General features: G+C 40.3%; 1 protein-coding gene across 3 annotated transcripts; it reads right to left on the bottom strand.

Annotated features, from left to right (window-relative positions):
* Positions 1–152: 152 nt before the first annotated feature.
* Positions 153–26,459, bottom strand: slc38a4 (solute carrier family 38 member 4). Of its 3 annotated transcripts, none has more exons than XM_026326746.2 (16): positions 26,305–26,459; positions 16,217–16,454; positions 15,953–16,049; positions 15,535–15,650; positions 13,938–14,011; positions 13,442–13,534; positions 13,208–13,289; positions 12,998–13,080; positions 12,366–12,424; positions 11,798–12,055; positions 10,730–10,809; positions 10,467–10,567; positions 10,056–10,180; positions 4,729–4,873; positions 4,393–4,490; positions 153–4,190 (listed from the first exon to the last, which is right to left on the bottom strand). In XM_026326746.2, exons 2-16 carry the CDS (start codon positions 16,339–16,341, stop codon positions 4,086–4,088), a joined length of 1,641 nt encoding a protein of 546 aa, XP_026182531.1. In that variant the 5' UTR covers positions 16,342–16,454; positions 26,305–26,459; the 3' UTR covers positions 153–4,085. The 3 variants fall into 3 exon arrangements, with proteins under 3 accessions (XP_026182531.1, XP_026182532.1, XP_026182533.1); XM_026326747.1 differs by lacking the exon at positions 26,305–26,459 and adding an exon at positions 19,176–19,272; XM_026326748.2 differs by lacking the exons at positions 153–4,190; positions 4,393–4,490 and adding exons at positions 9,504–9,519; positions 9,638–9,716 and having other exon boundaries at positions 4,738–4,873.
* Between the last annotated feature and the right edge of the window lie 1,079 nt (positions 26,460–27,538).

The following is a 27,538-nucleotide window of genomic DNA, read 5'->3' as shown; positions in this document are numbered from 1 at the left end:
ATCTGGTGGTGATCAAGTTTTTTTTGTACGGTGTTTGCAAAATTTTAGACTTGCATAAGAGTATGCCAATGCCATCCATGCATTTCTGCTTCATTTCAGTAATTTTCATCACCAGTGTCTTCCGAGTGCAACCTTCAAAATAAAAGCAGATGAAAAAATTCAAATATTTTTATTGTTCATCATAATCAAATGGCATAACTGATAGAAAAAAAAACAAAACATCCCCTTGGGGTGAAATTACAAATCTCAATGAAAATAACAGATACACATGAAGCAGGGACACTGAACAGCAAAAACTTTGAGGCACCGCTTCTCGGCGACCATAGAAAAGTAAGGCAGATGGTTCTGTACAACCCCTCTGTAAACACTGACAACATTAGCTGGGGACTTGTCTGCATATACATATCCACAAGACGACTTCTAGTCCAGCACAGAGTACAACAGCACTGTACGGCTTGGCTCAATGATGCAAAGAGGTGAAGATATTTCAATGTATCTCAAAGTGAAAAGAAAATTTCATCCAGACTGAATACCTGAGATATTAAAAGGGCAGAGGTGTGGTGTTTAAAACTTGCAGTTTAAGAAGAGATTAAGCTCTTACATGTACTGCCAGTGAGCAGAAAAAGCCAGGAGGCTAATGAAGTTGCAGCCAAACATTCGTTAGATTCGTTTTAAAACAGTGACCCGGTTTTTCTTACTGAGAACAGTCCAATATTAAACATTCATGGTGGGTACTGAACATGCTGTGCGGACCCTTTCAGTCATGAAGCTCGCTTAACCCTGGAAAGCTTCAATTCAAGTAACGTCACAGAAACACAACCTCAGCAAAACTGGGTTTGAAAAGGCCTTTCTGTGACAGCAGCAATATACATTGTAAGCAACAGTATCTATGACTGTCTGGGTAGAGCTTAACAACTGGCAAACAGAAGGTTCTTGTGCATTTTTGTTAGTCTCTGGCACATTAGCAAATGTGCTATACCAAGTCATAACTACTCAGGAGCTCTTTAACAAATTCAGATGGTTCTGTCACGTAAGAACCGTCCTGTAGTGTTGTCACAGAATACTTTAGATGATCTCGTCTTGCTTCAAAGCGTAGCAGAACTGTTTTTTAAAAAAAAAAAAACATATTCAACATCAATATTGTCTAAGCCGGAATTATGTCTGCAGGTAAATCACACACGTGCCGGATGTGTTCAAGATGTTGGATATGTGTTTTCTTTTCTACTTATATGAGTGTCACACTTCAGCTCCTTTGCAAGCGACCCTTCTCTGTGTATACTCATTTACGTGTATCTTTGGAAAAGCATAATTCCGGCTTGACTTTAAGTCCATCCCAGTGTTGGTCAGCAGGAGCCAGTAAGCTACAGAAACTTGTTGCCTTGTTTCTGAGACTTCTGGGGAAACAGTTTTTTTGAAGTAGGACGTTGATTAATACATCCTGATATGACAAATCAACATTAAAAACTAATCAACATAAAAAATTTAATAGCTAAAAGGCAAATTTTCTACAAATATACAAGCTTCAAATAAAGAAAACACTACTATCAAACAGCAAAAAATGTCTAGTACACATCATAATATATTTATATATATATATATATATATATACTAAAACACTGGATTGCCGAAGACTTGTAAAGCAGAATCCCCCAACAACCTACTCACAGACAATGAGTGTCAGTGTACCATAAAATAAAGATTATTTACAGAGCATATACAATTGTCCAAAAAGACCATGCACAATATACACCATTTCATTTGAAATATCTATTGTACATAGATCCACAAAGGATCTATAAATGTTGTCCACTTTGGCTGGATGTGTTCATGACGCAGAACGGGTTCTGAAAAGAGGTGAAATGGGGTTTTGATGTTGTTGTCATTTATGCTATGAAAGGCACTTGTATTAGAAGCCAATTAAAATGGGAACAATCCAAAAAAGCAAATAAAAAAAAAAAAAAAAAAAAAATTTTAAAATGTATGCAATAAAAATTTTATAATGCATTTTTTAAAAAAAATATGTATGATAATTTTGAACAACGTAGAACAACCGTTTAAAGAGTTAAATTAAATCACTGAACCTTGATCATGTCAACAAGACAAGCCGATGCTGTGTTTGGTTACTGTTCTAGAAAACGGTATTTTTGAACTTTAACCTTGACCCCCTAAAGTACAGACATGTTAGTGAATGAGTGAGAACTGAACTTGATTAACAGCCTTGCACTGTAAAAAGAGGGGTCACATTGACTCTATGCAACGATGTTACTGGCTCATCTGTTATCTCTCTATGACGTCTGCACTACTGTTTGTCATCCAGCTTCTTAAAAGCAACACTATGGGAATACTTTGACCTGCTGGGGGGGAAAGAAAAAAACAAACAAAAAAAAAAAAAAATCTTATTCCATAAGTTGCCGGGTCTTGAGGAGAAGACTAAACTATTCTCATGTCCAAATTGTAAATATGAAACTAGTATCAGGTGACCTTTAACTTGCCTTAGTATAAAGCCTGAACACTTGGGAAAACAATGTCTAGCTCAGTGAGGTTGATATCAACAGAGCAGCATCTTGTAACTCTTCCATATTTGTGTGTTTTATGTTGTGGTTTTGTTGGCTAGCTGTTTTCCTGTGCTTGTGTGTAACATCAGCTTCATATTTAGCATATGGACATAAACGTGGCATTAGTGTTCTTGGCAGAAAAGGAATAGGCACATTGGCCAAAACACCTAAAATACCTAAATAAAATTCTTTTAAACTGGACAGCACACAATCACACTTCAAAAATTTGTAATATTACATTTCAATGACATTTTGGAGAGAGGGTTTTTCATGTGGCAGTGATTAGGATAATATGGCACAAGTTCAAACTATTTTACTAAACCCTTGGTATCCTGAATTTCCATACAGATTAAAGTAACCATTTCCTGTTTGGATCTACTGGTTGAAGACTCTAACATGTATGTATTTTATATTAAAAACAACAACACCAACATATGATTTCATATCCGTAGCTGTCCAGCCCTATCAAGTGCCTAATAAATTATTGTAGCAGGTGTATATATCGTGGGTATAGAAATTATTTTTCAGTTTTGTACTACCTGAATGGAAAAGAGCTGTTTGAGGTCAAGTAAGATAGTATGTGTAATTATTTCAGCAGATAGACTTAATTATGTACATTCATACCTTGCCTGGTTCAGATCTCTCTGTGACCGTAATACTGAAAGCACGACCTCGCTTCACGTACGCAACCAGGATGAAAACGGCAAGGAAGATCATTTAGAGCGTGGAGCTGCGAAGCTCAAGCCGCTTTACCAAAACTGTGTGTGTATGCAAACTTTGGCAAAGCCACTGATTGTTAACATGTATAAGATCAACCAAAACCTCCTGAAAAGACTGAATTAATTCAACAAGACTGAAGTAAGTTACTGATTGACCGTTGCTCTGAGATGAGCCGCTTCATTAATATTTCATGGGTAGATGATTGAAAATACACTTGTAGGCGTGTTCCCGTGTGCGTGTCTTAGGTCTGTAGACGAAATGCTGAAAGGTAATGCTGAAAGTGCTCCTTGTTTCATGCTGGATGACACGCTCCACCTCCAAATGTCTCCTTCAAGTGCACAGGGGATTGAGGGACTCGCATTGTCTTTCCAGCCCTGCAAATGCACAGATGTGCTTCAGGTGAAGGCTGCACAGCACGTGTTTGTTCTCTCTCTTCATAACTGAAGATGATGATGACGATTCAGTTTGTTTTGGTGTCTGTTCCCCTTCTGTTGTGGCACATCCAGAACTTTAGCGAAAAAAAAAGACAAAAAAAAAAAAAAAGAAAAAAAAGAAAAAGAAACTGTGCTAAGAAGTTTCCCCTCAGAAATATTCTCTGAGGAGACAACTGAAAATGTCTTAACTCAATGCAGCAGGTGTCCATGTGCTGCTGAGGTTTTATAATTAATGTTTGTAATTTTTAGAAAGGAAATGGAACCGTTAACCCCTTATCCCCTTATCCCAGATGTTGGACCTGCCTGGGCAGTGGTAGAAGAGACATGGTTGGGTTGGGGTCTTTGCCACACTCCTAATGGGAATCTGAGGACAGACTTAGTGACCGCCACTGGAGCCAGGGGGGTTGTGGACCCAGTCGAGCACGATGAGGGACAAGCTGCCAATCATAAAGATAATTCCCACCACTAGGAAGACAGCTGCCTGAGGAGAGGGAGGCAGGACAATAGACAGAAGAGGAATTCAGCATGGTTGGATGTGTGGTGATGCACAACAGGGGTCTGTTGAAATCTTTTGACGAATCACATTTTGAAAATGTTATCCGCACTTCAGGGGACAGAGTGAGAAAAATGATACAGTGAGAAAGTTGTTAGTAACGTGTGTGATTGTGCTTCTCAAAACTTACCCCAATCTTCTGTGGGGATCGAAACGGCAGTGATTTTACCAGGCGGAGGTAAAAGGCAGCAGGCAGGATGAAGATGAGCATGGTAGCTGCTGAGGAACCTGCAACAAAACCCAAGACAAAGACTGATTCAGCCAATCAAACACCAGCTTTTAGACACTGACTTCCTATTGCTACTCTATACTTGTTAAATTGGATCTTGGTTTAACCTACTAAGGGGACTTTGCTGCATATTAGCACCTTTAGTGTTTGCGCGTCATCAAGAATGTGAGTCACAAAAGTGCAGGCATTAGGGTTATCCACTTCCTGTTTGTCTAAGTTTCCAGTGCCCAGACCTACCGATGAAGCCGAAGATGTCTCTGATGGTGGGGACGAAGATGACCAGCAGGTTGTTGAAGACCAGAATAGCAGCAGCTATGAGCAGATGGCGAGTCCAGCTGAACTCATGCTTGCTAAACAGAAGCGTGTTGATGGAAGAGCGGATCTGGGTGAAACACAAAGAACTGATCAGTTTAGCAACACCAGAACAATGCTGTATAAAATTTAATATAGACTGGCAATCAGGTTAAACTGCAACGACTGTCGCTTTCTAGGTAACCTGAGCCTTCAAAAGTTCTGAAGATTCAGTCCATCGCCACTGACTAGAGTTTGTCAAGGCTACTTTAACAAGGCTTGTGTGTTTTTGTCAGACTGTATGTGTGAGACAGGGAAGCAGAAAGAACTAGGTGATCCTAGCTAAAATGCCCAGTGCTGCTGAGCCACAGGCAGCCTATTCAAGCCTTTAGTGGGTGAAAGGTTGTGAGTATCAGGTGGGACCTGAAGTACCTTAAGCTCGCAGGGCATGGGGGGAAAGGTTATAAAGACTGATGCTTACAGCATTAATTCAAAAAGGCAAGGGATTATCTCCTGCGGGGCAAGGGAGCCATGGGATTGTGTCAGCTGGCAGTGAGAGGAGGGCAGGCTTGCTCGCAGCAACAGGAAGTGTATCTTAATATGAAGCTACTATTATCATTTGCAGTGCAGGTTTTGGTTTTTACCCAGCCTGTCTTTCTTCCTCCATTACATACAGGTCCTACATTAAGGCAACTGAGTGCCTCCAGCCATTGTAATGCATTTAATTAATGCGGTGGCAGACACTTTAAACAGTGTGTGGAGAATGATGTAGAGAACTTCTCAGAATATATAACGTCTTTATTTAGTTTACCTGAAAAGAACAAGGCACATGTGATCTCTTTCTTTTTAGGAGCCACTGCTGGCAGAACATCTCATGCCTTCTTTGTAGCTTTTCAAGTCTGACTTGAGCACAAGATTTATATCCAGTTAGCATGACAGTGAAGAAAAAAAAAAAAAAAAAACATCACATAAAGTGGATTTTCTGCACTGTCACATTGAACGAAGTGAACTCTGTCATGACTGTCAGGAGCCCCTGGGATCATGCCTGCACTTTAAGGTCCACTGCCAAAAAAGTAATGCCATCACTTTGGTCAACACCCATATCATATGGGAAATAATGACAGTGATTTAAATGCATCTCCTGAAATTGATTGAAAGTGTGTCCCTCCCTCACTACCCCCTGGTGTAACCTGTTGCATAATTTAGCTGGCTTGGAAATCTAGAGCCTGGATGTGGCATTTCTCTCCAAGGCTCCAAACTACTCAGCGTCCAGCTGTTACCTGGCGCAGAGCCTTTGGAGTTCACTGTGTGATATTTACACACTTTTTATTCCTTACTCGTACACACACAAACATATATACACATACAAGCTATGTGAACTATCTAGAAGTTGGGCAGTCGGATCTGGGTTTAGCCAGTTTGCAGCAAACAAGCGGCTAAAATCTTGTTCAGTAGATCTAGAAAATTTCTCCGAGTTAGAAATACAAAGAAAGTATAATACAAAGTATGTGCAGATGCATCTTTTACTGCAAAACACATGTTTGCCCTGTTAATGTTAGGATTTCTGCACAAATTAAAGTGTATGTATATTCAAAACTCAGCAGACACAGTGTCAGGGCTGTTCACCCTTTAGCTAATCATTTCTACATGAAGCTACTTGCTATCGTACAGCTACAGATTTGGATTTGCACAGATGAGTGTGAACTGAAACTGTATGCAGCAGGGTGACAGCATGAACAGGAAGCCCACATCAGAATGTTTGACTACATGAGCAGTGAACCGTTCTTGAAACTAATCATCCACACTGGGGCTTTACTGCCATCAAAACAAAAGCAGAACCTGAGAGCCCAAACATAAGAGCCCAAACATGAGCTCTCTAGAGCTGACACTGACTGAAGCACTTTTCTGAACTTCTCTCTGTACCTGAAAGGTTGAAATTGTTATGTCGCTGTACAGAGTTATTCTAAAGCTTTACTGAAAAATTTCTCTATTGCTTGTATGTGACACAAAAACCAGAGGACAACTCAAATGGCCTGTTTGATCTGCTGGAAAAGGAGCTGCAGTGCACGTGGACATATTAAACTTAACTTTATTTGTGTCTGACTATCATTTAAAACTTCAGACTTAAAGTTACTAGAAACCCAAGACCCACATTCATTACTTTAACAATCATTTTGAAGGACTGACTTATTAAACAAACAGACTCATCAGCCTTTTATTAGAGTTGCTGTATTTTGGAGCTGTCTAAAAATCAATAAAACTACCCATTGTCAGTGGTTCAAGCTAACTTGACAGGTTTGAGCCAAGGGGCAGACAGAATGTGTTTAGCAGAAATAATGTTAAAATAATATTTATGATTCCACAACAGTCATATATTCATGAAGAAAGCAAAAACGGCTGATTAACTGCACCAGCAAAGGTCTGGATTAAGACTGAAATGTTACTACATGCAGCCTGTTTCCTCTCCTCTCCCTGCAGCCAGAGCCTGAGAACCTGGGAATGTATGACTTTAACATAAAGCCCGTTCATTATATACTGGACCCTGCCAAAGCCCTTGTAGTTAGCATCTATCTTTCACGTGACTACGCACACAGGCACACATCACTGGAGCCAAGGACAGCAGTAGACAAAGCGAATGTAAATCTCTAGCTGAAGGTCAGCAGCTTTTTCCTGCGAGATGAAGGTCAGGAGGATTCAAGGCGAGATTCTCAAATGTCAAATGGAAACCTGGCAGACGATCTAATGCCTCACGTGCATCCGAGTTCATCAATCCTTCGACAATGTTACAGCAATTAACTGTTTAATTTACTGCGAGAACAGTGATGGTCAGTTAATTAAACATTCTCCCACAATGCAGGTTTCTCACCACTAATTCACGAGAGGAGCTTTTTCCAGTTCCTAAACGACATGAAGTCAGCTACTTCATTTACACGGCTGCCTCTCAGCAACTAATGCTTATCTCCTGAAAGTGACTTCGGCAAAGCAGGTTATGATTCACACATTTTCATAGGTGTACATGCAGGTATACACAAGCTAAAACCAGTTTTACCTACATCACTAAAGCTTTTGCTTAACAAAAAGAGCTCACAGGTTTCTGCTGGGTTTACAGTGGGCCTCCTAACCCGGGTTGTGTTACTGTCTCACTCTGGACTGCTACGTCACATGTCAGGCTTGTATCTTTTTTTTTTTGGTGACTCAGCTGTCCTATGTTCATGCTTCTTCCAAGATTTGCACAATACATTACAGTGGTGAAGAAAAAAAAAAACTGTATTGTTTAATTCAGTCCTGAGATCGCTATGGGCTGATGTGTGAAGAAACGCTAAATAATTGCATTGCAATGCTGAAAAATGCTGAATATATCCACACTGTGAATGTGAGACGTTAGTGTGGAACGATTTGCTTGGAGTTCCTGCTTGTATCTCACTCACTCTGACAGGCTTGTCCTCATTCCTCCAGTGGACAAACACCTGTCAGTGCTACAGTCCTCACTGTAATATAATTAAGCCATAATTAAAGTATTAACTAGTTCTACTAGATTTCTATTAGGTGTGGCTTATTTGCCAAAACTAATAGTTTAGAACAGACTCTTTAAAGGGACAGTGGAATCGGTCGAGGCAGATGGCCGCCCAAACTGAGCCTGGTTCTGCTGGAGGTTTCTTCTGTTAAAGGGAGTTTTTGCTCTCCACTGTCACCAAGTGCTGCTCATAAGGGATTTGATGGGTTTTTTGTTTTTTTGTAAAGTGCCTTGAGATGATTTTTATTGTGATTTGGTGCAATACAAATAAAACTGAATTGAATCTGACTTTTTCACATGTTGCACATCTTTCTACAAAATCCTAGGTAGGTTTTCTCCCATGGCCACCATATCAGCCAATTATTAAATTGTTTCTCACTGTCTCAGACATAGATCCAGGTGCACATATCGAAACATTATCATTACCACATTTAAAGGACTTTGAGGCCCTTGCTATGGTTTTAGGTCCCCTTTTCAGTGTAAGTGGCTCCTCCTCCCTGTCTATGAGGGGAGTGCACATTCAGGGTTTTTCCACTGTCCACTCTGAGCCTGTAAACTTCCACTGCAGAGGGATCCTCTTTCACATGCAACCCCCCCCAAAAAAAAAAAAAACAACAAACTGCAGTGTCTGCTTAGAAGCGTGTGTGTGTTAATCAGAGGGATACACACTGAAAACAGACACACTAATGTGAAGGCACAATCGAAATGGCTAAAATATGCAGTTGGTGCTCCATCAATGTGTCTATTCATGAGAGACAGTGAATACACAATAGTACAGATTAGGTTACAAGTTTATATTCTGTAACCTTGTATAATGTGTGTGGGTGTGTACTGGTATGTGCTGTGTCATTTAGTCAATGCTTCTTCATCCTCTGTCAGCATAATGGCAACTAAGCTGCTGCCCTCTCATGGCAGCTCGTTGTCACTACAACCCTTTAAGAAATAAGAATAAGCAGCTGCTTGGCTTTACATGAAACCGGGTGTCAGTGAATGTTTAAGTGTACATGTGAATGTGTGTGTGTGTGTGAGTGTGTATGAAAGCTAAAACATGGCATGAAACTTCCTTTGGCCTGCATCCATTTTTGTTCTACTCGCATCAGATATCATCCAAGTTAAAATTAGCCCGTGACCATACATGGAGAGGGAAGTGAGAAGTGTATGAGTCAATGAATGTGAGATGATAAGTTTTGATCTAATGCAGGCTCACCTTTGCACCTTTGACCCTATCTCAGGGGAAAATGGGAAAACAAGCACGAGAAGTAAGGGAGGTGTTCACTGCTGAGGCCTAAGTGTGTTTGGGCATGGTTGGGTGGGTAACTAAAAGGTGTGGCAGTTTATGACCTCAGCCTGTGTGCTTTGGGATTTGAGATGACGACACAAGCAGAGTGCCAAGGCGAACAGTGTGTTCTTTTTCACCAAACTGCAAAGAGAGAAAAAAAAAAACAAAAAACAGACTGACTCTGCACAAAACACAAAACAGGCTCTGTAAGCAGGACGACAAATTGGCTGTAACATTTGACAGAATAAATGGAAATGGTTTTACAAGTAGCAGGATGGCGTAGTGTGGAACGCAAGATGCTCAAATTACAAGGGTGGTGTATGTTTGTGAGTGTCTGAGAAACGTGTTTGTGGGCTGTGACGTAAATCAAATTATGCCGGTGCTTAAACAACATTTTCTTCTACCACTGATGCATTTTTCTCCTTAAGAAAAGGCAGTTTGACACGCTACAGTGACAGGCAGTGTGCATGGTGTACTTACAGGGAACAGCACGATGGGGACGGTCAGAGTGACAGCAGTCAGAACAGCCAAACGCACCAGCAGCAACAACGTGTCAAATTTATAAACCTTGGTGAAGGTGTGAAGCAACTCTGCTTCCACGTTATCTGTGTTGGGTCACAAACAAAGAAGACACAGTGCTGAAACTGACACTATTGTGCTACATACAAATTTTGATATAAATGTTCTCTGGCATCTGGGCTGGTGCTGCCTTGACTTACGCTGGGACAAATCTGAACCCATTTCAACCTTATGATACAGCCCAATTATATAATATGATGCTCTGTACAATATAAAACCAGTGGAGTTCAGACTCTTTTGATTTATAACACCTCTCAGTTGGGGACACATCACATTTAAAGTGTCTGTTACTGTTTGTATCTTCTCTCTTACCGTAAAAGGTGAGATATCCGAACAGGGCCGACAGCATGTACATGATGAGCATAGCCAATATGGACAGGTTGGAAACATTCTGCATCTTCTTCCTGCTGCGGCTGAAGAAACAACACACACACACACACACACATTTAGAGAGGTCAGAGTATGGCTGATACCAGTAAACATGTTGGCTCAAGCTGCATTTGTACAATGTCTGCATTGATCAGAGTTGATTATTGTGCTTCACTGTTTGATGCAGAGAGGTGGAGCAAACTTACTCTTTCAGCTCGCTGTAGATCGGCAGGACTTCAGGATGGCAGACAAAGGCAAAGGCCAGAATGGGGACAGTGTACGCAGTCTGTGAATATAAGATTAAAATTACACAAACATTTAAGATGTGTAAATTCAAGTTTAGCCAGGAAATCACTATTAATTAGTACTATTAATCAAACGCGGTGCTATTAATCAAACGCATATGATGTTAATATTCTTCTAGTACGTAAAAAGGCGACGCCTTGTTTCTTGTTTACAGTGGACAGTACGTTCCGAGGAGAAGAGAGAGCACTGAGGAAACTGAGGTAATTAAGAGTATTGACACATCTGACAGATGTAAAACCTGCTCGGACATCGTGGTATGCAGTCACCTAAACATTCTGTGATTATAAGCGTCTGGATTAGGAACGCACACTGCTAAATTCATCACACAGGCATAGAACATCTTGTATACTAGCTGTCAGCTGATGTCGCCAAGTATAATTTAAGAGCGAGTCGACAAATGAGTGTTAGATTAGTCAAGCTTAGTTCTTCTTTTCCATTGCTTCTGGTGCCTTTGTACCAAGAGGGGGTCAGTCACCTACTTCAGTCACAACTGTGGCTGTTAGACAAAAGTCCAAAATAGCACAAAAGAAGCAAATTGATGGTAACTTAGGCCCAAAAGGAAAGAAACAACTGTTTCCCCTCCTGGACACTGTGTCATATCTCTGTTCTGTTTCATAATCATCATAAATTCCTAAACACACAAAAGCCAACACACACCCTAAAACCCTCACCTTTACCAAACATGTCTAAACGAATAATTGGAATTCCATTCATTCTTGATATGAAGATCTTACACTTCTGTACAAAGACCGCTCACGTAGATAACCATTTTGTATATGTTCTCTTAACAATGGGACTGTCTTTAATATTGAACATTATTTCATTCTTACAGTTGTTTAAGTGGCAAGCTAAGCAAGTGGGCCAACAGCTAAGGTTGTGAGTAAACAACAAACCTTAACAAAACCCACTAGTTCTGCACTTCAAAGGTCATAACCAGCATTACAAGCTAACCTGCATTCCATACCAACCTGCGTGTTGAAGACAAAGTATTTGGGTGTACACATCTCCTCTTCGTCAGGGTGAGGTGTGACGTGGACGCCTATGGAGTGATGAGCATCATGGCTGCCCAAGGCTGCCAGGGAAGCATCATCTTGGGAGAAATCCATTTGGTCCAAGTGGTTTGGTAGTGCGTATAGACCCTGCATATCTGAGGCATTCATGCTGAGGTTGGAGTTGTGGTAAAAGAATGGAAGAGGGCAGGGCAGCTGACTTTTCTTGTAGATCACCTGGAGAACAAACAGCATTAAGTCACGTTATGTTCCCCCAAGTGGTGAACTGCACTCACAGGTTCCTGAACAGGGTAGATAGTGTCATTCACCCTGTGGTGGCCATATTGGAGGTCTTGAACTCCCAGGGAGTGGGAGGACAGGAAGAAACATGCTCATTGATGAGTTAATTATCAAATTAAGAATCTCTATTTAGTTGCATTGCATCAAGATGAAAACACACACATGAAAAAATATTGGCAGCAGCTTTAATACTTCATATGAGCATGTGTGTCTGGTTACAGTCCAGCTATTATGAGGCTGAACTTACCGCACCCAGGAAGAAAACCATGCAAGAAAGGGAAAATCCACTGGTGTATCCCAGGTATCCTGAGGAGGATGAGAGAACACCAGTGATTAAAACCAAAGAACACACACTCCTGCAATGACAACAGTAGCACATATTCACTTGATGCTATGCTATAGTTTGGCGCTGTCGCCCTGCACTGCCACTCAGCTGTTTATTTTAGAACATCCCATTCTGGGTTGTGACCCATATCCAGGAATAGAAAAATCAGGTGTGAGCAGAGCTGAACTTCAGTGATAGACCAGTAGCGAAATGTAACACCCATGAATATAAATCTAGTGCATGTGAATTCCCAAAGAACCATAAATAAAATTAAGATCAGATGTAACAGGTTCTGCATACACTGCTTCTTCATGTCTAAACTAGTCAGTGAGCCGGTTCTGCAGTGCTGAGAGCTGGTCCAGCAGAGGGAGACTTGATCCTTGCATTCAAGATTACATCTGAATGGCTCAGCTGACTACTGGCTTAATAGCAGTGTTACATTACTGTAACTCCATATTGTCAGAGCTGACTAAGGGCTCCCCTAAAATTATATTACATCTGGTTTAGCAGGGCTGATTATAGCAGCTTTGTTGCTACTGAGTCACAGTCCTTACCTAGATTTTTAAGGAGAGACAAAGGCAGAATGATCCCAATCGACACGAATACCACCAGGTAGTTTCCATCCATGTACCATTCACTGCACACACACACAGGACAAAGGTTAAGATCAGAAGAGAACGCATACACAAACACAGATGTGTACTTTATCTTCAGAAGCAAACACACACACACACACACACACACACACACACACACACACACACCCAGAGTTTTCTTCTAAGCCCAAGAAAGCTCGGATCACCTCCGGCAGCTCATACTTCACAATAAAGAGGTAGCTGGACATGGCTGCAAGAAGGACAAAAAAAAGAGAGCATTTAAAAGTTTCAAGACTTAGCTTCATAACAGGCACATATAGAAAATTGTTCAATTAGAATAAGCCATTGCTTATGTCAAGTCAAGTTAGGATTGACACGGAATCACATGAAGTCAGTGCCTACCTCCAATATTCTGCATGATTATCGCTCCAAAAGCTGCCATTTTCCCAGGCCAACCAAATGCTCTCTCTCCCAGCTTTTCATAGATAAGGGATCCTGTCATAACAGTCATGTTGATGAAGAATTAGCAATGCTAAAACACTCATCATCACAGGCATCACAGACACAACAAAAAAAAAAAGGGACACTAGTAACTATAGACAGACATTTGTACTCCCACTTCCTCAAACATGCTTATCTGCTCCTGCTTCTGTGTTTTTAGTTGAAAGAAAGTATAATGTCCAGCCTTATAAATGAAACTATAGTATGTGCTGACGCTACCTGTTAGCTCTTTGTGCCCTGTGGAAATATATGTAGAAATATTCACAAATACAGTGAATATTGGAGAGGTATTTGAAAAATACTGCTTGCTCAGCTACTCAGATCATCAGCTGCTTTAGACTAATGGTCATCAATTGTTTGGAGAACACTTTAGTTTGGAGTCAAGTGAAATACCAACCCCCTTCTTTTGCCGTCACAAGGAGAAGATGTACAGAATACAGGGAGAGAATGGCCATAGCCATGAGGAGGATTCTGCAAAGAGAAGAACAGCATCAATGCCAAGTGATAGACAGTGACACATCACAGTAGAGAAATGTAAAAAAAAAAAAGTTGTTTCATTAAGCTCATTTTGAACATGGGGAAGGTTTTTGTGCTGGTGAGGTTTTAGGAGAAATGCATGTTTGCCTTCACAGGTAGAAGATAAAAAAATATATATATACTGTTCTACAGTAGCTACAGCAAGATTTAATGACCTCACTGAGAATGGGTTTCAGAGAAGTGGCTCTTCCTATGTTCTACTGTTCCCTGTAGCACTGCCAGCTCACAAGGCGACCACGCAGCGGGGTCATGGGTATTCACTGGAATTGAGCGGTGTAGGGTGACAGTGGGGGCGGCTGGACGATGGCAATCACCCATGAACGCTGAACATGCATATGCATGAGACTGTCTGTCTGTATATTTAGATCATTTTTATTTTTAGAAGAGCTCACTCTGTCTAACTCTGTCAGCCTGTTAATATATAAGATAAGATAAGAAAACCTTTATTTGTCCCACAATGGGGAAATAGTGTTGCTGCAACAGTAAGTATAGTACACAGCAGAGGGCCAGGAGTAGATGTGAGATAAATAAATGAAAAATATAAAAAAATACTAAGTGGAATAAAACTATGAAGCTACAAAAACTATAACTGTGTAGATATGTGCCTATGGGTATGTACAGTATATGGACATCAATGGATAAATAAATAAATAAATACCAGGTAAAGTGACTGCAGCACTGTATATATTGGTGCATTTTGTGTCCCTCAGGGCAAATTAGGAAAATTTCAGTCTATCCAATATTTTAATTTATGACCAAATACCAGCAAAACTAATGACATCCCTGCCATCTGCCTCAGACGCACTTTGGGTTTAGTGCTGAATATGTTCATGCCTGCTAAACATCTTGCCATCTTGATGTACACAAAAATGCTTACCACATTCAAGTTGACAGGTAGATTGTTAAAGTTTTATAAATCTGAGCTACAAAACTACATTTCCCATATTAGTGCAACGTGCAAAATATTATAGCTCCATATACTTCAGCTTTAGAGGGAACAGACCATCTTAGCTCACTAAGTAACTGAAGTAGTTTTCAGTCATTGGTGCATAGTTTATATGGTCAAATCGCATCTACTGCTCCACCCAGTAAGGACTGTTATCTATCCACAGGAAGTTTTTGTATAATGCCTGGTACTTGTTTCTTTGTAATAAAGCCCACATTGCTGACAGCTAAAATTGCTCTGTAATTTAACTGTCACGTATTAAACATGTATTAATGTAACTGAAACTGGTGTTAAGACAACTTATGCCTGATGAGTATATCAGGGTTTTTATTCCCTTTTATTACAGAACATTAAAATGACAAGAAAACATGAAATGAGATATTTAGATAATAAACAGTCTCTTAAAACTCTATGGAGAAAAAGAATTTATGTCGTTGCTGCTTGCCTGTCATTACGTACACACTAACATACGTGCTGCCGCTAATATTTGGCCTGTCGCTGCTGTACTTACGTAAAGAGAACAATGCCAGTGTTTGCCATGGCGAAGGACAGGCCCAGGATGCCACTACCCATGATGGCATTGCTCAGGTTGAAGACAGACATGCCGAAGGAAGCGTGTCCGGGGTGCTGCTCAGAGAGAACAGAAAATCAGAAGAGAGATCGGAAAACAAATGAACGAGGCTGAAAAACATGAGCTTTGCTACCTGAAAGTACAGATTATAAATATCAACCACTAACCTCCATAACTTGATGTTATAAAGAAATGTTATCACTAACTTCATACAGCTTTTCTGTATGTAAATTTGAATATGTAATGGGAAAAGATTTAATTGCATCAATTAATTAAGGCACTGCTTTTGGTTTTACATTCAAACATAACTCTGACAAACACTGACTACATCAGCGATGAGACCTGTCAATCCTCTTACATATTCTTCATGGTAATCCTCATATTTTTTCTTCTTCATCATCCCATTTGCCAAGAACTTCTGGCTTTCTCCATCCTCATTATCATCCAGAAATTGGCTGCAAGGACCAAGAAAAAAAACTAAAGTTAGCATATGCACACACAGTAAGCAATTTATTTTTGATATACATCAACTTATGGGTAATTTGTGATACACAATGTAAATATCCTAACAGTCTGAGCACCATTAGGTGCAATGAAAACCTTGACTTTCATGGTTGCAAACCTGCTGATGGTGCCTTTCTCAGAGTCAATGGGATCTGGGTAGTGGTCCTCCAGGCTATTGGTGCTGTCGTCATCAGCCTCCGTGGGGACTTTCTTCAGCTCCATACGATCCACGACTCCGGGCATGGTGGTGCACAGCAGGACAAGAGGCAACAAAGAAATTTGGTTCTCAAGAATTTCACAACGTGGCGATGCCTTTGTTCCTCAGCGTTCGGTAGGCCTTGTTCCCTTTGAGACAACTAACAGAAAGAAAAGAGGAAATATTAGAGCAGAGTATTTGTGAAGAGGACTAGTTCACTAACACGCTTGTTGAGCACAAGAATACAGATTCAGCTCATCATGGTGAGTTTATCAGCCTTGTCCCCATGATGGAGAACAAACTAGTCCATGTCATTTCCTGGAACTGAGAGACTGTTTATGTTACCTTGAACAGGAAAGCTGGAATGTGATGCAACTATAACCAGGGCTGCAGTCCTGTTAGCTAGCCTGATTTCATAAGAGCTTCATTTGTGCTCTTACCACCAATAATTTTGCTAAGGATTGTTTGTAATAATAGCTTTGTTGATTACAACATACTGTGTGGGTCTCTGCTGTGTTTCAGAAGATGTTAGGAACCAATGTATATGTGGAGGTTACTGACTGAGGGTAAGTCAACAAACTCAGAAACAAGATCAAGGACGCAACAGGTTCATGACCGGATCAGCAACCTGCTTTTACTCCGTATGACCTGGTTTCCACAGCCTCGGCCACTGCAGAAACCACTGCGACCATTAAAAACAAACAAACAAAACGGTCTTCTTTATCTGAAGCACTCATCTTTAGGTTATGCAAGGAGTCTAAGCAGCTTCCCCTTCTTTTTCAGCCTTTATACTATGCAAAGATAACCTCTTGCTGGCTATAGCCTTAATGAATATGCTTAATTTCGAACGTTAAACTATCCAATTATTTTATTATTATTGTTGGACATGAAAAGAGGACGCTGGTTAAAGCAGGATGACTTTATGTACAACTGGGTAGTTTGCATGTGAAACCTTGTTCTTCAAAGTAATGAAGTTAAATAAATACAGTTGAGTAAAAAGGAGATTTTCCCAGAAATGTATAAAAGTATAAAATAGATTGACATAGACATAAAAAGAGCATGTAATTACAGTATCTGAGTGAGATTACTGCTTTCTAAATCAACTAGTTGCTTGTTATGCAACAACCTCTAATTAATGGAAGTGGTTGGTTAAAGGTTATCACAGCATATCAATAATGCTTTACTATCAACAGGCCACTGTGCATCCAGAGAACTTTCTATTTTGCATAAAGGACATAGATGGAAACATTGTCAGACTCTCCACCATGACCCCACCTGGCTGATACAGTTTGAGCCACAGGAACAGACTTGTTTGAAATCATATTTCTGTCACTGACTAGTTGTTCTCTCTGCTCTCTCTGTTCTCTCTCCAGAAGTAGGTCACCTTAAAACCCAGTGATTAATCAGTTACATTTTCCTGAACAACCATGTCCCACACGTCAGTACTCTGGTTTTCTCTCCACTGTGTGGTGAGTGGGACCAAGAGGATCCACCTGTCCCGGTGTGTTAACTTCATGTTCATGTGTTTAGTGCCAGTACTGTTGGAACCATAACATTACAGAAGCATGTTTAGCGACCAGACCTAGTTCTGGTTGGATAAAACTACATACGAAAAACACAAAAAGGCATTATTTTGGTGGATGCACAGCAAAATATTTATGGGTCTGGTATTTTGGTGCAGGAATGATGGAATTAAACTCCAGACAGCAATATCGTTGTCTGGAGATGCACATTTCCATTTGTTTAGCTGTGTCACTGTGATTTCCACAGAATGAGACCAGTGATGTGACTAAGAGTGATTAATCACTACATCCTCTTAATTATATTCCACCTCAGCCAGCTCTTCTGCACCTTGCAATGCTGCACCTACATGAACCCAAACAGCAGGCTGGTGATACCCATAAGCCTCGTTCAGACACAGAGGAACTTTTTCATGGTTCTTTTTTAGAGGAAGTTCCATTTTCTGTGTCCACACTGTAGGAACTTTACTTCAACGTTCCTACTGGCAGTGAGAATGCGAACAGAAAAAATGCCCTTGGTCTGTAGTTCTTGGGTCTGTTCCTCAGTCCCTAAAACTGCTTGCTCTGAAAGCGCCTATGTCTGTGCCCCCAAGACAGGTTGTCTTGCTTAAATGCAGACAAACAGACAATGCAGATAAACAGACTTAAATGCTAACCAAACATCTTGGAAAAAAAAAAACAAAAAAAAACATGCACAGACAAGACAGAATACAATAACACTGTATGTAGACCCCATTGTTTACAGCTGTTCGCACAGTGGCAGACAGCTAAAATATTCAAGATTTTTTCATTTGTCTCACAGTAAACCTTTTTTCAATGAAAGATGATTCACTTCAAAAATCATCATTTCATAATTTCAAATACACAATATCTTATATGTGAAAGGATCAAGCATTCATTGTTAAACAGAAATTATGTGCACTGAAAAAGAAAAATGAGAAACACTGAAAAAGAAAGTGACTTGCTCTGACTCTTCAAACTTCTGCATGCAGTTTCAAAATAAAGGAACATTTTGGAATTTGCTTGTAGATCAGTTTAAAACCTCGGGCCTCCATGCTGAAAACATGCAAATTAACCCCTCACCACCACCACCCAAACAAACTCTTGCATCAGCCAACCAAAAATCCCTGCAGTACTTTATAGAAACTCTGATCTGGATTTCTAACAGTAAGACCCACACACCCTGCTGCAGCTGGAACACTGAAATCAAGAAAAATCTTTTCCTCCAAAATCCCACAATTTGCAAAAGATACCCTTTGACAACAAATCCTGCAACATTACTGTGTTTGTAAGTCTGCATCTCAAAATTGGCAACGTTATTTTCATGAGCCAGAGTTTTCAAATAGGGCAATCATACTCACTGAAAAGCCGCTTTACGAAATTCCGTAGTTTTCCCTTTCAGGAGGAAGTTATTTTAGGATGTAAGATTAATGACAGACAAATGACTGGATAAGGAGCAGCAACTCTTTTGTAACTCAGGTGAGAATGCAGGCTTTTAAAAGGCAGGAGGGAGGGCCTCTGTCCACCAATGAGGAGAGAGTTCACTCAGATCACTCCTCTAAAAGGGGGCCTAAAGGAGGGGCCCCAGTGCTTACATGAAGATATACATCCGCCTCAACAGGACTGAGCAGGTTTGTGCACTCACAAGAAAGTAAGATAAAAGACCGTAACACACACACACACACACACACACATATATATATATATATACATATTATAAGCAGTTTAATCACTAACTATAGAATGCACTAGACAGAATTAAAGTATCTAAACTGTAACATAGCCAGAATCTTTGCCATTATCTGATGCAACAGTGTAGACTGCACCAATGCTGTTAAATACTCATGGTCACTTCAAGATGTGATCACATGACATGCCACATGACCATGACCATCTAGGCTTATACTGGTGCAAGTTGTACCACCGTGCCCAGATGCACGGTGGGTAACTGTCAGTGGTTCCATGGTAGGCTGTGTCACCGGCCAGCCAATCAGAGGGCAGTGCCATCGGGATGGCGCTATGCCCAAGGTCATGTTTGCATCAGGGATTGGGTTTTATCTCTGTCCATTTTGTAATGCTGTTCAAATGAAGAAACATACGCACAAGCAGCATGTGAGGACGATTCTACACTGCCGGCGTTTTCAGATTCATGGAGCTTAGAAACTTTGAGGTTTTATTATATAACTTGTATTAAATTAGAATAACGTGTGTGTGTGTACATAAGCTACAGGTTCTACTAGACAAAGGCTGTAGCAGCAATAGATAGTAATGTTCATAAAGTAGATCCTTTTTTACATGAATAGTGTTTTCATTGTACTGATTTAGAAGTTAAATTGGCTTTTTAATCACAGACATTTGCTCTTTACATTATTAACTGAAGCCACCTGACAGCATGGTCATGGATTTGGGTGTAGACATTAAGAGCATGTTCCTACTGATGTCAAAATGTTTCCAAATGGTTATTTGCTGCAGTTTGGCAGTATTGGTGTTCTCATTCCCAAATCGTCGTTCCACTTGGAAATTCCCACAGATCTTGAACAAAACTGTAGATACAGTTGGGGCTGGACTGTATCTACAGCACAAACACTAAGCACAGTTTGCAAATGACGAGGCTAATGTAAGTACTGGTAGAACATGTTTAAAATAAATGTTTAAGAGTTGCTGGTTTTCCAAATGACTAAGTGCCCATCTTTTTAACTTTTCATTGAATATATCTGCGTAGTTCATTGTGACAGAAAAGAACTACACAGAACAAATAATTCCTCCAAACCGTGAACTCCTCAAACTGTTACACTCTGTAGCTGCAGGGACATTCCTTAAACGGCATCAGTGCGTGTGGGGGGTTCACACACGACACACACACAGATACTTGGCCAATCACCTGTGACTAAAGAGGTGTCCCGGAGCCAATCCCACAACATGCATCCCAAACAGGACAGTCAGCTACAGAAGTTGCAGATGTCAGTGTTTATGGTCAATAATATCACACTTAAACCAAAGCCAGAACCTTATTTCAGTAATAAGTACAGTGAAGGTTAGAAGAATTCTAAAGGAAGATGCAGAAGAGTTGCATTAGGGGAAATGCAGGACCCATACTAGAGGTGTGTATGTCAACTTCTGCTGCCTCATCTGAAGGCATGTAGTGATTTGTAACATCAGGGATGAGGGTATGACATGTAAACTACAGTTTTTTTTATGTTAATAGAGAAAAGTGGGATGTACAGAAATAAAGATGCTGCCTGATCTTGAACATTTGGGACATGCTGAGAGCTAAAAATCGGATATGTGGACCTCCTTTTTGAACAGTCTTTAAGAATCTGACTGCTATTCCTTTAAACTCAAACAACCTAAATTTTTTGTAATTCATTTCTCCTCGAGAATATTAATCCAAAGTCTGGGTTAGAAATAATATAATTTTGCTTTGACCCTTTATATCTAACCCTTCAGGTCAATATGAATATTGGTTCAGTTTGTCTCTAACAAAGGTCAAGTTCAGGTTTCCACATCTTTCGGTTTTCTTTTGACTCTTTCCAGTAAAGGCTTTCCACCTCTCTCTGTCCACCCTTTTAGTAATATGCAAACTAAAACTAAAACCAGTGTCCACCTAGTGTTTTATGAAGTTCACTTGACGCATAGCTCTGTTTTCCAGTGTGTTCCCATGTGCCAACTCTTTAGGTTTTGTTTTGACCCTGGGTTTGGTAAAGCAATTGCTCAAATATGAGATGAGGTAACACTATTTGCTTATTTCAAACTAATTCAGTGTCTAGCTGCTGATCTTTTAAGCAAATGGTTCACCACAGAACATACTTCTGTGTGCGTTTATTTTAACTTGGGACCAACAGTCCTCATAAAAATCCTGGCATTGAACATTTCTGAAACAAAGGAACACTGTAAAAATGTTCCCTTTTTGGTTAAGTAACGTTTAAGGTTTCCTGAGCTGAATTTGTGGCTTTGGTCCTTTCTGGAGCAGGAGAATAACAGTGTGTTGACATTTGCTCATAAACATCCATGAAGGACGTTTCTGGCATAAATTAAGGGGTTATTACTTTTCTTTTTCTCACCAAAACATCTGTAACGTGACACAGCAAACCATACACATGTACCTCTGTGTGAACAGACCGATCGCTCGCCCATAGTCCGTTTGTGTCCATGACCATATCAGCCTGTGTGTTCGCTGTGTAGCTGACAGTCCCAACATTTATGTCAGCAATCATAATTAGATTTATTTAGAAGCCACTAATTTGAACCCACAGCTCTCAACCCCACGTGGCTGGCTGCAAATACCACAGTCTGCTGCTGGTGAACTATTGGCTAGATGTCCATCGGACTAACTTAAAAAAAAAAAAAAAAAAAAATTGAATGAGCTATCTCAAGTGTTCTCACCTCTTTAAGAATTTCTGATATTTCTGTTATAGTGGATTATCTATCAGCTCTGTGCACTAGCAAGAGGAATATATTTTGTTCATTCTACACTTAAATTGACGAATCCTTACATCCCAGAATGAAAACTGAAAATGAAAAAATATCAGATAAAATTAAGACCCTTTTCATATTAGTAGCATGTTAATTATATAACACTGTCTAAGCATTTATTGACTGTTGCACTGTATCCCTATATCAAGCACCATACATCTACTGACAGCACTGCAGGCTACTTTAATGAAATAGAAAACTATAAACCCAAAAAATGACAGAACTGCCTGCACAGTACAGAAGAAGAAGGCAGGCAGATTATCAGCTTTCGGACTGCTCTGAATTTGCATTCCTAATTGAAATTCCCTGATCATTCACAAGACAAATGGAAATAACTAAGGAAGATCTTCAACCCTCTCTGTACAGTCAAAGACAAAATACATATTGACGAAAGCTGACTCCTGACGTCGTCATGTGACATTAAAGGCCATGTGGCCTTCGGTAAACACAATAATGCCCTTTTGAACGCAAGTCTGGTGTGCCCTAACCTTATTTGATAACCCGTCTCGTGGAACCTTCCTCTGTTCATCTTATCAGTTAGTATTGATCTGTCAGTTCAAGTGGGCTAATGATGACGGTGGCATCATGCTTCACAACAATATGCAATTCTCATCAAGCTCAAGGTTTTGACCCCTATGTTATCAGGGCAACAATGACAAAGTCTGGACTCTAGCTTTTTTCCTGCACAGGTTTGATACATTCATTTTCTATTTGACTAAACAGAAGCAAAAAAGGCAAAGGATGTTCAGCCTGTACTCTTCCACCACATTTTCCCGTTACAAAACCGCCCTTAAGTATAATTTGAGAGCACAGAGTCTACATTTACAAAATAATCTGCCAATGTTGTCATTCCCTGATTTGCACCACACTGAACACTTGAAACAGACGGTGATGAGCACTCTGTACAGAACACTGTGCATTTTCAAGGTGACTGGTGAAGTAAAAAAAGGATAAAACACAAAACTAAACTCACTAAACTCAGGTGCCTCAATCTCTAGCAGGGGCAGCAGAAGCTGAAGGATTTATTCTAAGATTATGTAAACATGGATTCATAATTTAGGTCAATTTAATTATGCAGAAAAGGTCATACAAAGACTTTTCATTCTCTTCTGTATGCATCGGCAGGACCTTTCCTATAAAACTAATTTTCTGTTGCATCATTGACAATGACCCTGCTGTACTTTGATTATTCAGAGGCTCACTGTGGGCACCGGTTTGGTTTGACATGCTTGGTGTACAAATGACAGCTTCAGACTGTAAGTCATTATTGGCTACAAGTGACATAATAACAGTAAATGCTGAACTGACTCTAATGTAAATGTATCAGCATTATTTCGTTAAAGTCAGCTACCTTTAAACACCATAAGCTGCTGATCATACCAGACAAAGCAAGACTTTAGGAGCATGTTACTGACTTCAGTGCTTTATGGTCTTACAATAGTTTAATAATCTGACTTTAGCACACTGGTGCCTTCTGAGGATACGGCTCAACAAGAAGAAATACACAAGCTTAATGGACAAGTCAATCTCCTGTGCGTTTAGAACAAAACTCATGTTTACAGTGGCGTCACCAGCGTGAACAAAAGATACAAAGCAATCATACATCTTTGCAGTTGTTGCGTTACCAGTGTGCACAATGCACATTTCACACTGAATAATTTTTTGCACTCACTAAGATTTTCTATTGAAAGTGCTGACAGCGTTTTGGAAAAGTACCAAGTGCCTCACCCTCTTCGTGGCTTTGCCTCACTCTCTGTCAGTGATATTCCATGTCTTTGAATCTGACTCGGCATTTGGCTCGCAACTCCTATGCTCAAATGCATTCCCACTTACATTTGAGATCCAGCAGGCTTTAACCTCCAGCCCCACAGCGGGATCTGACCTACATGTGTCATTCAGATCTTCTACCAGCCAATGCGGAGCGAGGGCCCATGGCCAAGCTCTGCCCGACTGACAGGTGTTCAAACCTGGGCTGGTATTTCCCCTTCACCTGCAGCCAAGTTACTGAGGGTGTCTAGCTTGTCACAAAGAGTGCTAGTCAGCACTGTGGAGACAGCTGTACAATCTCTTCTGTGGCTTTCCAAATGTGAGACACCCCTGATGATGTCATAGTGATGTAATCAAAATAATCACACCACAGATTTAGAGGCGACAAGTTTTACCACAAAGGCTGATTTAGAAGTTTAGGAGAAGTCTGACAGAATCTAATGGAAGATGCAGAAGAGTTGCATTATGGGAAATGTAGGACCCATACTAGAGGTGTGTATGTCAACTTCTGCTGCCTCAATTATGACCATTTATTTTTTAACTACCTCACACTTTATAGAAGTGCAAATAGCTGGAGTGACTTTTTAATCCCTTTGCCTTTTCTACTTGAAATGCACTCTTACGGTTTCTGATTTAACTTCCACCACACTGTATTTCCTCTATCTCACTTCTAAGCAACACAATCATACTATAAGCTTTCTCCACTAACCCAAATTTGCAACCGCTCCCATTCTAGCACTTCATGTCAAAGAACTCATTCTTTACTACAGCACCCTGACCTTCAACATCATCGTCAAACACATCCACAACAGCGGAGACTTAAGATGCCATCTCACAAAGACGTAGGTGGAGTCTCATTAAAGGAAGACATCACTAGTGCACGAGTAATGTTATGTCAGTAAGGTGTATTGAGGTTGGGTTTGAAAGTGGACATGTATAGCCATTTTGTGGTGACTGAGTATTTTTAGCTTTCAGGAGGGTAATGATAGAAACTGAGCTCAGCACTTAATATGCTCAGGCCAAGATATTCTCCTGTCTGACTCTGTTCTTTGTTTTCAGTCAACAGCTGCTGTACGTTTCCGGGGTTTGTGTGTTTGGCTTTCAATGCTCACCTAAACCTGAAGATTGACTCTTACGTCAAAGAAACTGACGACAAATGAGCGCATGTTGGAAAGCACCAGAGAATAGATACATTTAGAGGAGAGTAGAGGAACATCTACATCCAACAAGTAAATGAGCTAGGAAGAGGTTAACAACATGAGACAGAATAAAGAGACACTTGTTTCTGTGATGACAGTTTTCAGAAAGGAGAGTTTGCTGAGGAGAAACTGAGCCTGTGACATTTACTGTCTAGCTTTGGAAGTCAAATCAAGTCAAGATTCAACCATTAAGAACCAAATTTTCCACCAGCAAGAGCAAGAAAACTGTTCGACTTTTCTGATTGCATTCATAAATTATGAATTAGTCCTGCAGGCAACCCTGTGCTGTTACATAAGCCCAACACCCATGCTTTTACTTTTGAGTTTTATTTTTCCCCCCCACTATCTAGCCCTTCAAAATAATAGCTCTAACTATTTTTATGTCGTGCGTGCAGCGTGCGCGCTGGGAGCGAGCACAAAGCATGGTAACAGAGGAGAAACAATCAAGTGTGGCCTTTGTGTTTGCTTTCAGTAAAAGCAGAAAAAGGCAGCACAATAAGCCTGCAAACAACAACACCTCTGTCCATATATATATATATATATATATATATATATATATATATATATATATATATATATATATATATATATATATATGCAGCTCCAGTCCACGGTCAGCTGGTGTTTTCAGTGGAAACAGGTTTTAGTGTGAGTGAATTATCTCTGTACACCAGAGGAGACGAATTGGGGGAAAAAAATATTGCACGTTTTGGCGCTTATGATGAATTTTACAGTGTCTGATTTCAGACAACACCCATGAGGAAGCGCACTACACACACACCTACTCCTCAGCGTAAACGCATTAATGTATCTACACAACGGGAGCTAAACAGAACAAGGCTGCAAACACGTTGTCTCTGTTTTCTAGCATTTTCCACCCGGGCTGTGAGATCTGCAGCCTCTTCTTCCAGGCAAAGACAAAAATGATCAGAATTAAACTGCCCGCTCCTGGCCATCGACGACGAAGGTGGAAATTAACCAGCGAGTCACATGTTGTGGAAGAAACAATAAAAAAATAAAAGAATAGAAGTGTTACCCGGTGGGGTCTTACCTAAGGTTTCTGCGAGGCGGACAACTGCAGCCAACAGGAGGAGGAGGCGCACGAGTGGAAACAAGAGTTGGAGACCCTTCCCATTTAACAAGCAAGAAAACTGAGTGGAAATTTCCATCTGCCATGTGATGATGGCAGCTCCTGGAGCGTCGTGTTACAGGCTTTGCTGGGGGCTGCGCATTCTCCTGTAGCCTCCTCTTCATGTAGCCAATTTATAGAGACTTCAGGTGTCCCGAGCTGGAAAACACTCTCAAACCCACCATCTGACTGTCACTCTCATTTTGGCCATTTCTTCACCTCAAATATGAAGCCACACCCTGAGCTATAATAATCAATATGCATATTGATACAGGCTATAGGTTTATTGAATGATTGTGGTCGTTTGTTGACTGGGGTCCTTTGTTTACATTCCGGCTGGCCACGTTGTAGGGAACAAGGAGGCTCCACAATTCACTGTTTTAAAGGGGAAGTAGTGAGTATAAAGAGGAGCGATTAGGAAAGCTGGGATTTAGAGTTTAGATGATATATAGTATGTGTCATGACTGACAGTGGTGGATTAAGTGGGTTATGATCCTAATTATTAGAAATACCACAGTGTTCAAATACTCTTTCAAGTAAAAGTCCTGCATTCAACATTTTACTTAAATAAAAGTGCAAAAGCAACTGTAGGCTACTCACTCACACATCTCACACTACTGTATGTTAGATTTTTGGATTATAATAATTGATGCATTATTGTGTTCATCACTTCTTCACTTTATAATTTGAGGTACTTTACATACTGCTGTGTAGCTTGTGAATTTCCCACTGAAGATCAGTAGTTTTATTGTACTGTATATTGTATTTTGTTAAAAGCGAAGTTATACAATAATTTGAGTAATTGTTTTTTAAAACCAGTACTTCCTGTTGAGCAAGTAAGATCCATGTCTTGGTAATACCGAGGAATATTAAGCCTTTAAAGTTTAGACACGCTCACATGTGGTATGTGCAATAACCAAAAGATTGACAGGCCTGTTATACTTAGTTATGGTTGCCGAGCAATGATGGGACAAACACTGTTTGTGCATAAGTTGCATGTGTCCTTTTGAGCGAGGCTAAGCCGACAGCTCAGTGCCTGTGTTGCAGGAGTATGAATGTCTTCTACTTTTTTTATTGATCATGAATGTGAGGGGTGGGCAAAGTTTCTGACTGACCACACCCACTTGATCCAGGACGAAGAAGCAGGACAAAGAAC

This window comes from Mastacembelus armatus, chromosome 23 (assembly GCF_900324485.2).
Source record: "Mastacembelus armatus chromosome 23, fMasArm1.2, whole genome shotgun sequence".
NCBI classification, from domain to species: Eukaryota; Metazoa; Chordata; class Actinopteri; order Synbranchiformes; family Mastacembelidae; genus Mastacembelus; species Mastacembelus armatus.
The sequence above is the reverse complement of the archived record's forward strand: the minus strand, read 5'-3'. Positions and strand labels throughout refer to the sequence as shown.

Excerpts from the sequence above, each read along its gene's own strand:
- slc38a4 (XM_026326746.2), bottom strand. The coding sequence starts at position 16,341 with ATGCCCGGAGTCGTGGATCGTATGGAGCTGAAGAAAGTCCCCACGGAG. Across the intron at positions 15,651-15,952 it reads AGGATTACCATGAAGAATAT|CACCCCGGACACGCTTCCTT; the intron begins GTAAGAGGATTG and ends CTCTCTGAGCAG. Across the intron at positions 4,191-4,392 it reads GATCCCCACAGAAGATTGGG|GCAGCTGTCTTCCTAGTGGT; the intron begins GTAAGTTTTGAG and ends CCCTCTCCTCAG.